At 32.4% G+C, this 20,868-nt stretch overlaps 1 protein-coding gene and 1 pseudogene across 1 annotated transcript; one reads left to right on the top strand and one right to left on the bottom strand.

The window, feature by feature from the left end:
- Positions 1-5,843: 5,843 nt before the first annotated feature.
- Positions 5,844-6,335, top strand: LOC128040995 (NAD(P)H-quinone oxidoreductase subunit J, chloroplastic-like; annotated as a pseudogene).
- A 3,115-nt stretch (positions 6,336-9,450) lies between these two features.
- On the bottom strand, positions 9,451-12,958 carry LOC105769413 (receptor-like protein kinase 7). The gene is made up of 2 exons (XM_012590030.2): positions 10,165-12,958; positions 9,451-10,062 (listed from the first exon to the last, which is right to left on the bottom strand). Exons 1-2 carry the CDS (start codon positions 12,716-12,718, stop codon positions 9,665-9,667), a joined length of 2,952 nt encoding a protein of 983 aa, XP_012445484.1. The 5' UTR covers positions 12,719-12,958; the 3' UTR covers positions 9,451-9,664.
- Positions 12,959-20,868: the final 7,910 nt, after the last annotated feature.

The raw sequence follows: 20,868 nt of genomic DNA on the forward strand, positions 1-20,868 counted from the left end.
TATATAATTACTATATTCACAATGCTACAAGCTTAAGGGAATCTTTGGATTGGATTGGATAGAGCGGGGAATAGAGATGATATGCTCAAGGATGAATAGCTTGTAGCAAAGATGCCCACTCTTCATAAAGTCTTTGGTGTTGTTTTGATTCTCAGCTAAATATTTAACATATTAGGTTTAATTTGACTTCAGTCCTTATACTCTTCAAACCTTTGAAATTTAGTTTTCTTTTTCTACTTTTATTTCATAAAATTTAGTCTTTTTACATCTCTGATTTGAAACATTGGTGTCAAATTTGAATATGTTATATTTTAATATTCCAAGTTCTTGTTAAGAATTGAAATCCATAGGTAGCACATATCCAAATTTAACCGAAATTAATTAATAATGTTATCAGATATTAATTTTTAGATAAGATAATTATGTTAAGATAGACTGAATTCATTAAGAAAATACAAGAAATGAACACTGAGTATTTAATACAGTAGGTCAGTAACTACTAACTGAAGCTAACTGACTAACTATACAACAATTGTACTTAACTAACTTTCTTGACTAACTTTTCAGCTAACTCTTATTCCTAACATGGCCTATGCTTCTCGACTTTCCTTGTTTCTGCATGAGACTTTCCTTGCTTCTGTATGACATCCCTTCCTATGGAAACCACTCCAAGTTTTCTCCTGAATTTGTCGAATAACCCTACTGACAAAGGCTTGGTCAAAATATCAACAATTTGATCCTGTCCAGAGATATGTTTTGTGAAGGACATTCAGACAGGGAGGATACTACTGGAGGGCCACATGCATAATGGTTTGTATAGGTTTGATTTCTCTCGATCTACTTCACAAAAGCCTAATCCTACTCAAAGCCTCGAGTCTCCTCGTCTGTGCAATGTTCAGACTCCTTCCTCTGTTGAAATCTGGCATGACAGGTTTGGACACCCCTGTCCTAATACACTTGCTCGTGTTTTGAAGTCTTGTGGTGTTTCTTTCAAACATAGCAACTTACAGTTTGTGTGTACACCTTGTAAGTTGGGCAAATCTCACAAACTGCCCTTCAGTACCTCACAAACAGTGTATTCATTTCCGTTTGAGCTAGTGGCATCTGATGTTTGGGGACCCTTCCATGTGCCTTCAAATGGTTTTTCTTACTATGTGTCTTTTGTAGATATGTATAGCAGATATACTTCGTTGTATTTTCTCAAATCAAAGTCAGAAGTGTTTTGATGTTTTCTTTATTTTCACAAGATGGTGCAAGTGCAATTTGGAACATCCATCAAAATGCTGCAGACAGATGGGGGGTGAGTATCGGTCCTTGTCTAATACTCTCTCTCAGCTGGGAATTCAACATCGAATAACATGTCCATACACATCAGAACAGAACAGGGTGGCTGAACGGAGACATCGTCATGTAGTTGATATGGGGCTCACGTTACTAGCTCGAACTTCAATGCCTTTGGTACACTGGTCGTCTACTTTTTCTCATGCAGTTCACCTTATTAATAGGTTACCAACACCTGTTTTGCAGCATCAAACTTCTTATGAGAGACTCTTTAAGGCTCAACCTGATTATTCTCAGCTGAAAGTATTTGGGAGTGCTTGCTATTCGTACTTAAGACTGTTCCAGCAGCATAAGCTTCAGTTTCGATCTCAACAGTGTGTTTTTCTTGGATTTAGCCCTAACCAGAAGGGTTACAAGTGTCTTGCTACAGATGGCCGAGTATTTGTTTCACGCCATGTTTTGTTCAATGAGACGCTGTTTCCATTTCAAAATGGTTTTGCTCTGATACCATTTTAAGATAGACTGAATTCATTAAGAAAATACAAGAAATGAACACTGAGTATTTAATACAGTAGGTCAGTAACTACTAACTGAAGCTAACTGACTAACTATACAACAACTGTACGTAACTAACTTTCTTGACTAACTTTTTAGCTAACTCTTATTCTTAACAAATTAGAAGTACTAAATTCTTGGAATTAAAGCAGAAGAATGAATTTTTCAAAAGTTCAAAGATTAGAGGGACTAGAGACAAAATTAGACCATAAGTATGATTACTACCTATAAAAGTAATCCTTAGTCTCTGATTTTTTTTTGTCCACATTATCTTCAAATTTTAAATTTTTTATAAATTTTGATTCTTATAATTTGATAGCACTTTGATATCGTGTTAGTGTTATCTCAACATCTAAAAATATATTTTATAAAAAATTAAATAATTATGTCACATTATCATAAAACAACAAAATTATCCAATTTCAAAACTAACATCAACGAAGAAAAATTTTCAAATAGCATATTAAGAAAATTTGACAAATTGTAAGAGTAAATGTTAGTCCGTCCCAAAGTGAAATAAAAACTATACAAATTATTAGATCTAAAGTAGATGAATAAGTAACCAAAAAAGAAAAAGCTTAAGGATAAAAAAAGTCTTCGGTAAAAATTTAAAAATTGTTTAAATCTTTATGGAAAAAAGTACATTTAATTGATCTCTCAACGACCTCAAAAAATCAATTAATCCTTCCATTAACAAAAACCGTCATTGACCAGTTTGATCATTAACATTATTGACATATTGATAGAAGTCACTAGAAACTGTCATATGACTATCAAATTAGTAAAAAGTAATATATATATATATATATTTAAATATTTAAATAAGTAAAATGTGCTTATAAAATAAATTTGGACGCATTGTTGTCCAGATTTAAATAAATATGAACAATTGGTTATACAGATGAATGTAAAACTAAAAAATTCAAAATTATAAAAAATATATTAAAATTGTAAAAATTTTAGAATATTAACAATTTTAATACTAATTAACCATTCTTAATATTAACAAATGAAATTACAAAAAGCAGTGATTATTAGAGCATTGTGATCCAGATATTTTAATTTAATTATTCCCATAGGCACAGAAATAAGTATAATATGGATACTTACTATTAAACAAAACTAAATTATAATGTAAGATTTAACCCTATAAAACTCTTGGAGGCTAAGGAGATGATGGAATTGGATCTAAAACATGCGTCTTTCATGACCTTCCTTCAAAGCAAATAAAAAAAAAAGAGGTGTAATTACAATCCATTTGCCTTATTGCAAGAGTTGCGATCGTATTACATTACCACACTTTGGGTGGGTTTGGATAGGCGGTGAGTTTACCTGTGGTTAGTGTAAAAACAGCGGTGGCGGTGAGATTATATACTGTAGCGATACTGTAGCGTGAGATAAAAAGTAAACTAAACGCACCGCACCGCACCGCACTTAATCGCCCATCCAAACCCACCCTTCTTCTACCATAGTGGAGACTGTGGACAGAACAGTGAATGAGGTGATTCATCGGGTTAAGTGTGTGTTCTGTAGGTGGACTAAAAATAATAAGCTTTTTCAATTTTTTTTAATGAGTAAAAATGTGTAAAATTCAAAACAAGTAACGAGAACATACAAGAGGAATCAAGAGAGCAGAGAATGAAGAGAAATTTATGAGAGTATTGAAGATAAAGCATATGGGTGATATTCAATTATGTTTAAAATATTAACATTTTTTAATTTTTTTATAAATTTTAAATTTTTTTAATTTTGTATTCATGCAAAATTTATCTAATTCGTTCTATATGCACATTTTAATTATTTTTAAAAAGTAGTTTTCCATTTGGCAATTTCTGATGACTTTCTGTCAAATATGTCAGTAATGTTAACAGAAAACCCCGAACTTGACAATTTCCATTAATAAAAAAGCCAATTGATTTTTGGGTCATTGAGAACACAATTAAATATACTTTTTTCATAAGAATTCGGTTATTATTTTTATTTTTTCGTTTAAGAAAAAATAGATGAATAGGTGCCAAAATATGACCAGACAGTAATCGATTTTAGCTGAATGCACTGAATAATGTTCCTCAAGTGCTAACCCTATTTCTATATAATAAATCTGCTTTATTATTATTATTATATAGGGGAGCATAATATTATTCTTTTGGAGGCTCAATTCCTTTTTCAATTTGATTTACTTTCCATAATATAATGAAAATAAGGGTTACGGTTTGCCTTATGACTCAATCTACACTATTACATATTGTTTTCATTAAAAAAATTGTAAGGTAAATGATGAAAAGTGGAAATAAATCATAAAATAGTGTACCCTAACTTTACATACATAACTATCATTTTCTTTCACACCAACTTTTCCAGGAAAAAGAAAATTAGTTTTCTTGTCTATTTCATTTCATCAATCAAAGTGACTGAATGATTCATAAATAAAGAAAAGGCCTAGGAACAACTTTTGAGAGTGTATGTAAGAATCAACTAAGATATTTCACATAAACTTTAAATTTGCTTCCAATATAAGCTTTTCCCTCTCCCTCATTCCCTACAATAATTTCCTATGGAATCCTCAAAGGTTTTCTTATGATTTCTAAAATTGTTTAGTGCATTGATTTAATTCTTACAAAAAATAAATTTAGAGTTAATCTTGATAAAAATTTGAAAGAATTAAAATCGCGAAAAAAATAAAACATGAAACAAATACTTCATTTTAAAAATTTATGATACATTTTATCGATGTATTACAATTAAAATACAAGACGAATATGATATTACCAAATAAATTATTCTCACCGTTAAAATTATATAAATAAATTATTCTCTAAATTAAATATATCTACAAAACATAACACATAAAAGTAATATAAATACGACATCTACACATAAAAGTAATAGGATTTATAAAACTTAAAAATATATAAGTATATGAATATGACATAAAAATATTACTTCAAAAACAAACAAATAATATGAAATATCAACACGATTTGCCAAGTGTGTAAAGAGAGTGAATAATTCTACGAAAATCGAATGCAATTTCATGAGACAATAGTATTAAATCATATTCAACTTTATCATAATTAGTTGATTGAGTCTTAATTTTATCAATATAGAAAGACGTGGATTCAAATGCACTGAAACGTTTTATCCTCCTATTCATAAGTCGGGGAGGAACTATATCCTCTTTAATTAATAACATAAATGACCGTTGAGTTGTGTTACCTCATGCATTAAATTAGTTAATGTTAAGTTATGTTATGGTTTAATTCTCAAATAAATAAATTATGATTATAATTAAATTATTATGATAAATTATGAAAAATACGAGACATCAAACGATTATAACAGTACATATGATCCAAAATTACATAAAATGCATATATTTATACAAATTTACAATCTTTGAAAGACATGAAATGAATAATATGAAGATGACACAAATTATTATTTTTCCTCTTATGTCGAGTTACTCTAAAAATTATGTAAAATATGAAATTAATTAAATCGCAATAAAAATAGATATAATGTTCTTCGAAGTTGGACTACTATTATAAACTATGTAAAACAACATGACACAAAAAAGGGAAAAAAAACAACGACAACAATATTACGAGTACAACATTCACAGATCAACATGTCATGAAAAGTTATATAAATTTATAACACTCAAAACATAAAAGATAACACAAATGTCAATATGAAATAATTAGAAGAGTGCTTTAAAATCGACATAAAATAACCTATAAATACATAAAAATTAAATATAAATTTACAATATTTTAAACGAGCATAAAAAACATTAAGACAACAGAAAAGATAAATTTAATTGAAATATACTTCTTAAACCTAGACTCAGATGCTCTAATTAATTACCCCACCATGATTAAAATTGTCAGGAATACAATATTCATAAATCTAAAAATGTTTTTGAAGTGTCATTTACTTCATAAATGCGAAATACTTATCTTACAAGAATGACAAATAAAAAAGAAAAGTGTGGGATAGATAAAAAGATGCAGCGTCGTTTGTCTGTTTGACTAGTCAAACACTGGCTAATTCATAGATCTTTGGGTTTTGATTACCAAGGAATAGAGACTTTACAAATAAAGCCCGAGGATTGGTATTCCATTGCTGTTATTTTATATGTATATGGTTACAATTATCTATGTTCCTAATGTGCCTATGATGTAGCATCAGGCGGACTGTTAGCCAGTGTGTATCATCTTACGAGAATAGAGTATGGTGTCGATCAACCGGAAGAGGTATGTATAAAAGTATTTGCTCCAAGGAATAACCCTAGAATTCCATCTGTTTTTTGGGTTTGGAAAAGTTCGGATTTTCAAGAACGAGAATCTTATGACATGTTGGGAATCTCTTATGAAAATCATCCATGACTAAAACGTATCTTAATGCCCGAAAGTTGGACAGGGTGGCCTTTACATAAAGATTACATTGCCCCCAATTTTTATAAAATACAAGACGCTTATCGAATGATAAGAAACTAATTACAACTCCAAATATTCACGGAATATTTGTACATTCTCTCGTAGCTCAAACTGAGGAATTGAAAAGCTTGTTATAAGCGAATTTATTGAAGTCATTCATCAACGGTGGCATGCCACAATTCTTTTTTCTTTTTGACCCTACGCCAATAATTCCACTATTATTAGTGAACAATAATGGAAAAATTAAATTCCTTCATGTTTGTTTCATAATCATAGAGATAGGGGACATAATACACATGGATATAGTAAGTTTTGTTTGGGCTGCTTTAATGGTAGTCTTTACATTTTTCCCTTTCACTCGTAGTATGGGAAGTGGGCTTCAGGGGTACTCCTAATTGAGGTTGAAGAATCAAATCGTATTAATTATTTTCTAAATCGTTTTGTAAAAAATTTTTTAATTATTTTATTAGTCTTCATTTTGAATTGAATGCTTGAGACAATAAATTCAACAAAAATAAGAATACCTCGTCAAAATAGACCATGTAAAAAAAAAAGAAATCAAAAAAAATTTCATCTCGAATTCAAAATGCCATGCTATTATTACTTACTAATTCATATTTCATATGACGAAGGAGTAATAAGGATATTCATTTCTTAAAATATCCCATATACTTAGGCGGCAACAGGGGAAGGGGCACGCACGATGAGCATAATGTGTTTACCAACTATTAAAATATCAATCACAAAATTTATATGCAAGTACACATAATATCATTCCACCAACACATTTTTTATTACATGCATCTAGGCCCATACCCAATTTTCCTTTTTTAGACAATTACTAATTGATATCAATTTGGGTTGTTTGTGTCTAAAAGCTCAAGACCCGGGCATTGATAATTGATAATCTTGTCTAAATGGGCTAAAGCCCGGTGACCTAGCCATCGATATTTAATAAATAGGAAAATATTATAATAAATACAATATTTTAAGATCCCGCCTAGCAATATTTATTGAATATTTGTATCTCTTGGTTTTATTTTTTCAATAATAAAGGACAGGTTTTGTTATTAGTTGCATGCTAAGTGTGGATTTAATTTATATATATATATATATATATTAATTTCATTATTTTTTAAATTTTATATTAGATCATTCTCAATCATTATATTTTTTTAATTACAAAATTTTAGTATTGATGCGAACATCAACCGTAAAATCATTTAGCCGACCTTTTAGTGAGAAATATATAAAAATAACAGCATGACATAACATTATATAGGCAATAATATGTTCTTTGTGTTATATGTTGGAAATAACATAACTTAATGAATATAATGTCTACTATTGGGTCAAGATTGAAATTTCAAATTTTGAAAAATATCTTTACTAAAATTACCAAATTAAAGTATATGGATTGAATCCATAATAAGGACCGATAGCAAAGTTTAACAAAAAATAAACCAAATAGCTAAAGGTTTTTCATCGAAAACATCTAGCATAATGCCAAATTTAGCCCTTAATATTTATATTTTTTGTCAATTTGATTCTTGTTTTTTTTAAACTAAATTTGGTCCACAATCTTTTATAAAGAGTCAAATTTGACTATCAATCTTTTGAAAAAAAAAAGTCGAAATGATATTTTTCTAACAAGAATACTAACTAAAATGTTAAAATTTTAAACACTATAACTTGCATGACAGTCCACGTGTACTTATTGACGAAGCCACATGCATGATTGTGGGGCAATTAAAGAAAAATAAAAGAAATTTTACTCGTAATTTTTATAAAAAAATTATATAATTGATAAATTGACCCATAAAAATTTGAAAATTATTTACCAAAATTTTTAAAATAATTATTTTTACAAAATTATTTTATATAAAAACAAAAGAATATCCATATCCACTAAAATCCATTTTATTTTCTTTTAACACTCATTACTTTTCTCTCAAAATTCTCTTATTCGTTCGACTTTTCTTGTGATAGATTAAGATTTTTATACAAGATCTAGTTTTTATTGATTGAATGATTTTTGGATATTGATTTTGTATGAGATTTCTAATATATTGATTGGATAATAATTTGTACATGTTAACTAATACAAATCCGTGAAGAAATTAAAATTGGTTGTATTTATAATCTTGATTTTTAAAAATATTGATTAAATATTTAGTATTTTTATTTAGAAATTATTATTGTCGTGTAATTATTGTGAATCTTGTATTTGAAAATTGATATATTGTATTACCATGATACCAAAAAGCACTTAAATGATTTTTATTTTGTTAATGAAAATAATTAATTGTATATTAGCTTCAGTAAAAACTTTTTGTGTAAGGTTTAAATGTATTTTTAAAAAGTTTACAAGTAAAGTAGGAGAAGAACAACAAGAAAGAGTGAATAGTCAAAGTGAAATACAAACCAATATAAAAAAAAAGTCAAACTAATTAAATTTAGCCTTTCTAGCTATTCAAGAATTGACAGCTCAAATTACAAATTTATCAAACATTTTAACTTTTCAAAATTTGACTCCACAATTTAAATTTCTTGTCTCCGTGTACTTCATTCTATTTCTTTTTCAATTTTTTATAATTTTGATTTATTTTGTTTTTATAAATTTTATATCATTAAAATAAGTAAAAATGCAAAATACTTAAGCAAATTAAACCCTTAGAATTAACAACATCTCCTACATATTATATCAATTTGCATTTTAAATAGAGAAACATATATGAGTGTGTGTCAAGTTAATACTCAATAAATTGCAAAAATTATTTATATGCTTCGATCAGCATTTCGTTGTCCATTTGATTGCCCCTTTTTTGTTGCGTATAAGTAAATTAAAATGGTTTAAAATAACACGAGTGTTACGTCACAGCTATGCAAAGTTTATGGCAAATTAGTTAATAATCTGAGGGTCACCATTGCCATGGAAATAATATAAAGTTGAGATCAAGCCTAGGCTTCTAGAATTAGAATCATCATCTAAATTGGCTCTTGCTTGATTGGTCAGCTAAGCCTAAAAGATATGGAATTTGTTTTCCGACGCAACGCCTTCCAACAAATTAATTGGATTAAATATAATCTTGTATGTTACGAGATACAACAGAAATCTTTGGTAGCTTCCAAAACCTGTTGGATCAAATTGTTTCAGATGAGTAATGTCATAAGATTTCATGATAACAGTGTTTATTGTTTTTGGCAGATTTCATCTGAAAAAAAAGAGAGAAGAAAACTGGCATTTCTTGTCTCATATAAAGCGTACAATTAATACCACTATCACGGACTCTAGCTAATACTTCACAAGTGATCAGAGCTGATTCAATTTTACAATATGGTACAAAAATGGTTATTACAATAGCTGGCAATGTTACAGGATTTTGGGACTATAGGTTGAACTGGTCGGCAGAATCCATGGCTTCCTTTTTCTTCACTTCACCGTCCTTATTGATTACGATGCTGACCAATTTGCATGGTTCAGCTTCTTCCAGCATTTGAACCACGCTTCTCATGGTTGGTCTAAGTGCCGGCAGCTGGGTCGTGCACAAAATGGCTATTTTCAGCACCTTCACAGCATCTTCTTTGAAAGCAACTGGGATTCTAGGGTCCACTATACGTAAAACACTCTCTTTGTTCTTTAGTTTGCTTGAAACCCAAGACACTATGTCTTTATTATCTCCGAACTCTGGTTCGATAGGTCTTTTTCCGCTCACTAGCTCCATTAATACTACTCCGAAACTGTACACATCGCTCTTCTCGTTTACTTTGTATGTGTAACCGTATTCTGCAGAATTAACATTTGTACTATTAATAAAACAGGATCTGTAAAAGATAATTTTGTGACCAATGCTTCATTTGGGAAGTAAACAACTGAAATTTAACTTACCAGGAGCTATATATCCATGGGTGCCTGCAATGACATGGGTTGAGTCTTTGCCACCATTGGCTTGGACAATCTTGGCAAGTCCGAAATCTGCAATCCTAGGCTTCAAAAACTCATCCAGCAATATGTTGCTCGATTTGACATCCCGGTGGATCACCGGCCTTTCACATCCATGATGAAGGTACTCCAGTCCCTTAGCTGCACCGACTGCAATCTCGTACCTTGTATCCCAATCGAGCTCCATTTTTCGACTCGTATGCAACCGATCCCACAAGCTCCCGTTAGGCAAGTACTCGTACACCAACAGGCTCGAGTCTTCGCTAGTAATGCTGCAGTAAAGCTTGACCACATTGACATGTCTTATTGAGCTCAGTGTCTGTACCTCCGCATCGAACTCCTTTTCCTTTCCCGAACGTCTGCCAAGGATCGGGGTACTGCTCCGGCTCTTCCAGCGGCCATGAGAATCCGTGTTCCATATGTGTTTCACAGCGAGTTCTACACCATTAGAAAGCATAACTTTATATACATTCCCGGCCCCTCCTTTCCCAATAAGATTCTCTTGCTTGATAGAATCAAGAATATCATCTTCAGTGAAAGTTAACACATGGAAAGACTTAACATCCCATGATTCTTCCTTCAATGAACGGTTATGATCTTTTTCCTTCCTCCTTAAATATAAGATACATCCAAGTGAAGCAAGCATGATTGCACCTACGGCCAAACAAACTATAAGCGTACGAACATGTTTCGACATTCCGGAATCCGGTGGACATTGCTTGAAAGATTTGATAGTTGAACTGCAAAGGCCTGGATTTCCGGCCAAGCTACCGTTATATGCTTCGACGGCAAGAGACTGGGGTACAGGACCGGTTAAACGGTTATAGGACAGATCAAAAAGGTTCAACCTGAGAAACGACAAGCTCTCTGGAATTCTACCCGAAAGTTCGTTTCGAGACAAATCCAGAGAGTTCAACGTCGGCAAAGAACCTAAAGATGACGGGATTTTGCCCGAAAGAGAATTGTTAGCCACGTTTATGTTACTGATGGAAGCACAAGAGCCTAATGAGTCTGGTATGGGACCAGAGAACATATTGTTCTGCAATTTAAGGCTGCTCAATGCTTTCAGTTCCCCAATTCCATCAGGGATTTCTCCTGACATCTGATTGTCATTTAGCTCAATTTTAACCAAAGACGTGGCTCCTGAAATCTCTTTAGGTAACTCACCTGATAACCGATTGAACTCAGCTGACAATATCCCAATCTCTTTTGCATTTTTGATATCAGATGTAATTGGACCTTCAAAACGATTGTAAGCAATGTCAATTATTTCCACTTGGGGCAATCCCCATATTCCGGCAGGAACTATGCCTGAAAGCGAGTTGTTGCTGACTCTGAACCGCTTCATAGTGGCACAACTCGCGTAAGTCGTCGGGATTTCACCGGTGAAGCGATTCTGAAGCATAAGGAGCCCTCTCATGGTTCCCTTTTTGCACATATCTGGAGGAATTGGACCCGTCAAGAGATTCTCCGATACATCGATGTAGTCAAAATCAGCCCAAGAGCCTAGCTTTTGAGGAAGGGGACCAGTCAACATGTTGGTATAAAGTGACAGATTCACCAGCTTCTTGAACTCACCCAACTCGGGCGGTACTCCACCGTTAAACCGGTTCTCAAAGAGCTGCAGGCTCACCAGGTTGGTCAAATACTTCACTTCCGAGATATCCCCTTCGAGATGGTTGCTCGAGGCATCAAAATATTCCAGGCTTGTCAGATTTCTCAATCCAGCAGGAAGTTTTCCGGTGAGTTCATTGGCGTAAAGCTCCAGCTGCCAGAGCTTGCGAAGTTTTCCAATCTCCGATGGAATATCACCTGATAAATAATTTAATTGGAGCTCCAAATCTTTAAGCTCGGTGAGATCTCCAATGGCGGGTGGGATCTTCCCTTCAATGCTGCAATTCGCCAAATAAAGCCAATTCAGTTTCTTCAACTTCACGATTTGATCCGGAAACGGGGTTCGATCGAAAGGGTTGTCCCCCAGGCTCATAACAGTAAGATTGTTCATGTTTTCTAGCGATTTCCATGGGAAACGACCCGAAAATCCACTGCCGTTCAAATAAAGGTACTGCAACTCGCTGAGAGCTGATATATCCGGGAATGGACCCGAGAAAGGATTGTTCCCGAGATCCAAATATCTAAGCTTTGAACAGTTATTCAAATCCTCGGTGATCGCACCATACAATGAATTGTGCCCCATGGAAAGCTTATCCAAGGATTGAAGCTGGCATATTGAATCCAAAGGAAGAACGCCCGTCAACTTCTGACTCGAAAGCTCGATTTCCTTAACCGACCCTCCAGCGTCACAGGTGATTCCATTGAAGCTGCAAACGGAACCGGTAGCCGCCCATGAATCGAGAACATCGGTGCTTGATTTATTGAGAGCTGATTTCAACGTCAGCAGTATTTGAAGTTCATCGGATTTTACATAACAAGGGAAGGTGAAACAGAACAGGAAACATAGAGAAAGAAAAATTTGCCGGTGGGAACAGGCGTTGGACATGCCGGCGATTTGAAGAAACAGACAAGAAAGGGAAGACCCTTCTTTTATACAAGTAAACAGAGAAAGAAGAAGAATTGAAACGAAGAGTGGACTCAAGGTAGTGGCATTTAAGAAAAAAAGATGGCTGCTTGGCGTTCACATTAATCTGCCAGACCAAGCAAGCATAGTGACGAACAAGGAAATTTGCCGGTTTCTAGAGACGAAAGTTGTCATTATATTGAAGGCAGTTTATTTATTATTACAGGGTTGACACGGGACTTCCTTTTTCTTCGTCTGTTTGTAACCGTTATTGTTTTGTAGTAAATTTCTTAAAAGAAGTAAAAAGAAAAACAGAACAAGGGGAAAAGCACATTTGTTCGGAACACAACAAGCTTTTAAGTTTAACCTGTTGTAAATATTACAGAATAACTCAAAATTTATTAATCAATTAGCAAAAGAGCCAAGAAAGAAAGTCTTGAATATGACATTATCAGAAGTTAACTCAACCCCTTTTTTTTCTTTTTTAAAGATTCACTGATCTCTCAACGTGATGTTAAAGCAATTATAGATTCATTGGATTATTGTTCTTCCTGATCCTATCTTGTTAAAAGGTAAAGGAAGAGGACGTTTTTGTTTTTGTAATTTATATAATAACCGCAAAGGGGTTGCAGTAAGCAAATCTGGAGTGACAATAGTGGGTTTTACTTTCCACTAATTTATTTACAATTAATTATGACGTGGAAGACGTGTGGAGTTTCATGGAGCCGCAGATGTTGAATTGTTTCCAGAGAAAAACAAAAAAATCTATATATATATATATATTTATAATAATGATCGTGGACCTACAAAAAGGACAACGTGAAATCTGAAACGCTCCTGTCGGGCGCGTGGTAAAACATCTCTCTTTGACCCTAACAATCATATAAAATCTGAAAGGTCGCTGGTTCGAAGAAGGTTGGTATATTTTCCTTTTGGTTCCAAAAAGAAGATTGATACATTGAATCTCGCGTTCTAGAAGGCAATATTTTAAATATTTTACACGTGCCTTCTTGGTAGGGTAAATTGTATACATGACGATCCAAGTTTTCAGGCGTTTTCATTTTCGTCACCGCTTCCACTTTCCCATACTAGAATATGGCGTGTTAAAATTTATGAAGAAACAAGTGTGTTCAAAATATTGATATGGATCCTATAATCCATTTTATTGTCCTGATAATTTTGTCTACTGCTCTTGCTCAACTCTATTGTCTTTCTCTTTGTAAAAAATAAAAATGGATATATAATGTGTTAAATTAATATTAATACGACATTACTGTTAATGATTATCTTTTGAATACCATTCAAAACAAAAATGATTTGTAGTAGGTGAAGAAGAACAAAGGGTGAAAGTGTAAACCATGAAAGGTTACTCACATTTCGCTTTTAAATAAAGTATACTTTCTTCTTTTGCCTTTATTTGAAAAAGGAAAAAAAGAAAAAAACCATTGATGAAAAGCTATGAATCATGGTTTATCGAAGGATAAAAAGGCAAAAGGACAATCTAAAATTAAGCATTTTATTCCATTACCTAAATAATAGAAGGGTAAACTATAAAAATAGTCACTTTTGTTTTCCTCATATTACATTTTAGTCACTTATGTGTAAAATGTTACGCTTTAGTTTTGTTACGAAATTGTCACTCTACCATTAAGCTCCATTACCTCCCTAACGACGGTCCTACGTGGTAGTCCAAATAGGTTTTAAATGCCAACTTGGATGTCCTACGTGGCAGTCTAAACTAAATTTATTTAATTAAAAACCTATTTTCATCGACACCCAAGTTGGCATTTAAAACCCATTTGGACTGCCACGTAGGACTGTCGTTCAGGAGGTAACGGAGTTTAACGATAGAGTAATCACTTTGTAACAAAATGATAATGTAAGTGACTAAAATGCAACATTTTAAATATAAATAATTAAAATGTAATATGAGGCAAACAAAAATGACTATTTTTGTAGTTTACCCATAATAAAAATATATCACCTTTCGTGTTGTTGTGAAATTAAGATTAAAACTTGATTTTTATGCCACTAGATATAATCCTAGATGTCCCAAATGGCATTTTAAAAACTTATCTTTGACAAGTCTTAGTTATTACCACAATTCTAGATTAAAAAAATAATTATAGTGCTTATCTCTGTCCTCTTTTTCTGGGTATAAAAAGAAATATTAAAATGCAGTAGTGCTAAGGACAATTCAGACTTTTTCATTGGAATTTCGAGAGAAAGGAAGGATATTAAAATTCAAACAAATGACAAAGCATATATAGAAGAATTAAATTAAACTCTGGTTTCTAGAAATACCAACTCCCTCCATTTAATATTTATATTGCTGTTCAAAGATTTTATATAGCTACCCTCCTCTGTTTATTCTTATGGCAGATGGTGGATCATGGCTGTTGGACCCCAAACGACTAGTATTATTATATAATTATCTCCAGGAATATTCGTAAGGTAGACTAACCCTAGAAAACAATAGGATCTTCCTTGATTACCATTAGCGAAGTTAATATAAAATTTGCATAATGAACTACCTCAATCTGTAATTTTGTTCTTGTTATATCCTAATCCATGGTTTTGAATTTAAAAATTTTAGATTACGATTCGCAATGTTACATTTTAGAATGAAATTATAGTGTTCAGATTTCAACATTTCGACTATCTCGTAATATATAGTGTAATCTCATTACAGTTCATTCCTTAATTAATCTTAGATTTCATGCGTGATCTTAAATTTTGGACCAATTTACTATTTATTTTATTATTCTAATCCATTTAATTTTTTCTTAAATAAAGTAAACAAAAGATATTTTTGTTTAACCATTAGATGTCATACTTTACAATTATAATTATTATATTTTATTTAATAATTTATTTATTAATATATTAATTATGGTTACAACTATAATTATGGTTAGTGTTGCAATCACTTTTCATGAATTATTATAATTGTGATTTATAAATTTATTTCAACATAATATATTTACTTATTAATATAAAAATTATAATAAAAAGTAAGAATTGTAATAAATGATCATAATTTTATGGAAGTTAAGACTAGAAAATGTTAAAGGAACTAAACTTGTTAAAAAAAACAAATTCCATAACGAAAACAGTTGAGTAAAATATGCTTTTTGGTAATCTTACCTTCCACCTAAGCCTTACATTCCAGTCTAATGAACCAAATAAGGTAATTTACATTTCTATAATTCTACTACGGAACATAATCTAAGATTCGACAAATCGAATGCTCCTTAAATTTAGTGTAAAATATATTTATCCTTCCATGGATTCAAAAATGTCCATTAATTTTTTGGTTTAAAAAATCCCATAAAACATCTTATATTTTAAATGAAAATAATTATACTCTTGTTATTATTATTTATTTATGTATTTTTATTTCATTTATTCATTTTAAATTTTAATTATAAGATAATAAAAATTTAATTACATGTTGAAGGACTATAAAATTAATTATATTTGACTTTTTCATAAATTTAATTTAATTTAATTTCAATTAAATCAAGTATTTCAAATTTATATTTTGTTGAGTATGCTTCATATTTCAGTCAAATTTGAGAGATAATCTCCTAGTTAAACTCTGTTTATTTGTTTCAATCGAACTTTGATTAGTTTAGATTATTTTATTATTATTTGACTTACAATTTAACATATAAATAAGCTCTTTTACAACATTAGAAAATATACCCATTAAAGATTAGAACTCAAAACACTTTTAGAGAATTTTGTGTTTTATTTTGAGGGTTCTTTATTTTCGGGTTTCGGGGTTTAGGTTTTTATCTCCATCTTTTGTACTATTTGTTCCTTTACCATTATAGTAAAATTATTTTTACCGGTGGTTTTTATCCTTTTTGAAGGAGTTTTTTCATGTTAAATTTGTGTGTTCAATTTCTCAATTTCTTCTATTATTTTTTACTTGTTCATTGCTTAATTGGGTCGATCCTCAATAAGTGATATTAGAGCTAGTTCAATTTTCGTAGATCAGCCCGTTTGGAGATGGAAATAACAATGTTTAACATTGAGAAGTTCGATGGGTCACAAAATCTGTGGCAAGTTCGAATCATGACAAATCTAGTTCAGACCGGCTTGAAAAAAGGTCATTACCAGAAAAAAGCCTGAGAATCTAGATTAGACAGAATGGGAAACACTTGATGAAAATGCCCTATTTGCAACACAGTTGTGCCTCGCGAATAGGGTATTGCAGGAGGTATTGATGGAGAAAACTTCATCCGCCTTATGGAAAAGGTCAAAAACTCTTTATGCAACTAAATTTTTGGCTAACCGTTTAGTGTTGAAACAACGTCTATTTACGTTTCGCATGTACGAATAGGGGTGTGCAAAATTCGGTTAAAACCGAAAAAATTCGGTTAACCGACTGAATTCGGTTAATCAGTCGGTTAACCGAATATTTTCGGTCGGGGGTCGGTTAAGAGTTTTTAAATTTTCGGTTAACGGTTAAATCGGTTCGAAATCGGTCGGTTAATCAAAAAATTGATTAACCAATTTTGTAAGGTAATAGGCCTTAAATTAAGCCCACTAAGCCAGCCCAATATATTTTTTCTCCTCCAGGCTCCAAGCCCAAGAACTAAGCCCAAGAATAATTCATGTTTCATGTTTTCATGTTTCATACTGCATGTTTCATGTTTTCTTCTGTACATTATAGTGCACGCAAATTTATAATGTAAATAGTGCATTATACTGCATGTTTCATGTTTCATGCAATACTGCATGTTTCATGTTTTCTTTCCCAAGTTTGTAATGTAAGTTTATTTATTTTTAAATAAAAATTTTATAAACAATCTGAACCCAAATTTATATCCACATCTTCTCTTGAGCAGCAGTAGGTGTCTTTCAAAATATGAATTAATTGTAAATTTACTTTATGTGTTAAAGACTTATGTAATATTTTTAATTATGTAGTGATTCAAAGACTTATGTAATATTTTTAGTTATGTAGTAATTCAAAGACTTGTGTAATTTTTTTAATTATATAGTGATCGGTCAAGTCGGTTAAATCGGTTAAGTCGGTTAAATCGGTTAATCGGTTAAATAGGTTAAATCGGTTAATTTTTAACCAAAAAAAATCATATGATTTTCGGTTAATTCGGTTAACCGACCGGTTTAACCGAAAAAAATTCGGTTCAGTTAATATTTTTTAAAAAAATTTCGGTTCGGTTAACGGTTAAAAAATTTTGGAGGTCGGTTAATTCGATTTTAACTAATTCGGGTCGGTTAACCGGTCGGTTAACCGAATGCACACCCCTATGTACGAAGGTGAGTTTCTTAGAGATCACATTAGTCAATTTATTAATCTTTTGAATGATTTAAAAAATATTGAGGTTAAGATTGACAATGAGGATTAGATTATGCTATTATTGTGCTCTTTATCCTCTTCATAAAAGTTTTTCAGAGAGACTCTGATTTATGATGGAGACAAACTCTCATTCGAGGATGTGAATGGTCATTTGTTGAGGAAAAACAAACTCGACAATGAGTTTGGCTCGGATCGCAAGGCAGATAAGCAAGCTTTCATTTTGGTATCATCAAAGAAGCGAGACAAAATGTGTCGCTATTGTAAAAAGTTAGGTCACATCAAAGCAGATTGTCATAAATTGTGAAATAAAAGGGCTGCTGAAAGTAACGAGGAAAATGTAGCTAGTGCTAATTTAGCCGACGAAAGTGGTGATGATTTATTGTTAGTGTCAACGAGCGATAGCTCCAAGCTTACGTCTGACTGGATCCTAGATTCGGAATATAACACCCCTTACCCAATACTGTTTCCGGAGTCGAGTATGAGGCGTTACTTGACTTAACTTAAAAGTTCGGGGAATAAAAATTTACTTTCAAATTTAATTTCATCATTCATAATAAAGTTGTCCACCTGCGCACCAGTCACTAAAATAATTATAATTCAAGCTACAAAACTCGAAATTTAGATCCGTAAATTTTCCCTAAAACTAGACTCATATATCTATTCACCATAAATTTTTCAGAATTTTTGGTTTAGCCAATTAGTACATTTTATTAGTTGAAGTCTCCCCTGTTTCTCTGAACGACTATCCTGACCACTCATCACTAAAATTTAATTATCTCTTATTACAGACTTAATATGGTGCTTAAACTTATTTCTACTGAAAATAGACTCATTAAGGAATCTATACATATAAATTATAACTCATAATTCCTTCTGTAAAATTTTTAATGAATTTCTAAAGTCAGAAAAGGGGACTTCAACTAATAAACTGTACTAATTGGCTGAAACAAAAATTCTGAAAATTTTATGGTGAATAGATATATGAGTCTAGTTTTAGGGAAAATTTACGGATCTAAATTTTGAGTTTTGTAGCTTGAATTATAATTATTTTAGTGACTGCTGCGCAGGTGGACAGCTTTATTATGAATGATGAAATTAAATTTGAAAGTAAATTTTTATGCCCCGAACTTTTAAGTTAAGTCAAGTAACGCATCATACTCGACTCCGGAAATGATATTGGGTAAGGGGTGTTATATTTTATTGGTATCAGAGCCCGGTTTAGCCGGTTCTCGGAATATGTGTGAAGTGTAAAGTGTTTAGAAATACATGCCATATAAATCTGTGATAGTGTGATGTGTATGATCGGATCTAATCTTTGTTATTTTTATAGATATTCTTCAATTATAAAGATGTCAGATATATCTGAACGTACTGAGCAAGAAGAAGTCAACAGTAGAATACAAAATTCTAAACAAAGAACAATCAGTGATGTTCCGATTTCCCAAATGCGAGAGCAAGAACTAAAGAATATGATTTATGGGATTATGAATTAGTGGTATACTGAAATGAGGCAAGAAAGAAATCAGGCTGAACCACCTCCTCCCCCTACTGCTCCATCGATGGTACCCCCGGTTGCTCCTCCACCTCCTACAACGACTGAATCCAGTAAGCGTTCTCCATTGGAAAGGCTTAGAAAATTTGGAGCAGAAGAATTTCGGGGAAGGACTGATGATGATCCCGTCAAAGCTGAATATTGGTTACAGAGTTTGATAAGAATTTTTAAAGAAATGGCTTGCTCACCAGATGATTATTTGAGATGTGCTGTGTCTCTGTTGAAAGAAGAAGCTTATAGTTGGTGGGAGACGATTGAGGCTGTGGTTCCGGCAGAAAAAATTTCTTGGGAATTTTTCCAAAATGAATTTAAGAAGAAATATGTGGGCAGACGGTATTTGGATAAAAAGAAAAGGGAATTTCTTGACCTACGGCAGGGAAATAAATCAGTAGCTGAATACGAAAGAGAATTTGTCTACCTCAGCAAATATGCCCGAGACATTGTACCTACTGAAGAAGAAATGTGTATCAGGTTTGAAGAAGGGTTAAATGATGAAATTAGAAGGATGATTGGGGGTAATGAAATACGAGAGTTCGTTGTTCTATCAGACCGTGCTCAAAAGCTCGAAGAAGTATACAACAGAAAAATGCAGCGGGATCGGAAAAGTAAAGAGTCATTCAAAAGAAGTGCTTCTAAGTCATTTTCAGATTTTCCAGTGAAGAAATCTAGAGAAGAAATTAGTCGAACTACATCAGTGATGGGAAGATCGGGTAGAGATAGACCAAGACAATCTGATTTTAGGGTATTTGACAGACCTGCAGCAAGTGTGAGCAGTGTTCAGAATGCTCCTAGGCCTAAATGTCAATATTGTGGAAGATATCATTTCAGAGAATGCAGGACTAAGATGGGGGGCTTGTTATAAATATGGGGCTACTGATCATCTTATTCGAGATTGTCCCCGGCTGTAAAAAGATGAAGTGGAACAGAAGGAAATACAGAGAACCATTCCCCAAAGAAGTAGACGTTCGGGCCAGAGCAGTGCTACAGGGACTACCCGTTCGGGCACGAGGGAATCAGTTAGTCGATCAGAGAATAGAGGACCAGCACGTACCTACGCCATTCGAGCAAGGGAAGAGGCTACTGCTCCTGATGTAATTGCTGGTACTTTCTATCTTTATGATGTTATTGTTTATGCGTTGATAGACCCTGGGTCTACTCATTCATATATTTGCACTATGTTAGCATCTGAAAAGAATTTATCTGTTGAGTCCACTGAATTTGATATACAAGTCACAAATCCATTAG

Source organism: Gossypium raimondii, chromosome 5 (genome assembly GCF_025698545.1).
Source record: "Gossypium raimondii isolate GPD5lz chromosome 5, ASM2569854v1, whole genome shotgun sequence".
NCBI classification, from domain to species: Eukaryota; Viridiplantae; Streptophyta; class Magnoliopsida; order Malvales; family Malvaceae; genus Gossypium; species Gossypium raimondii.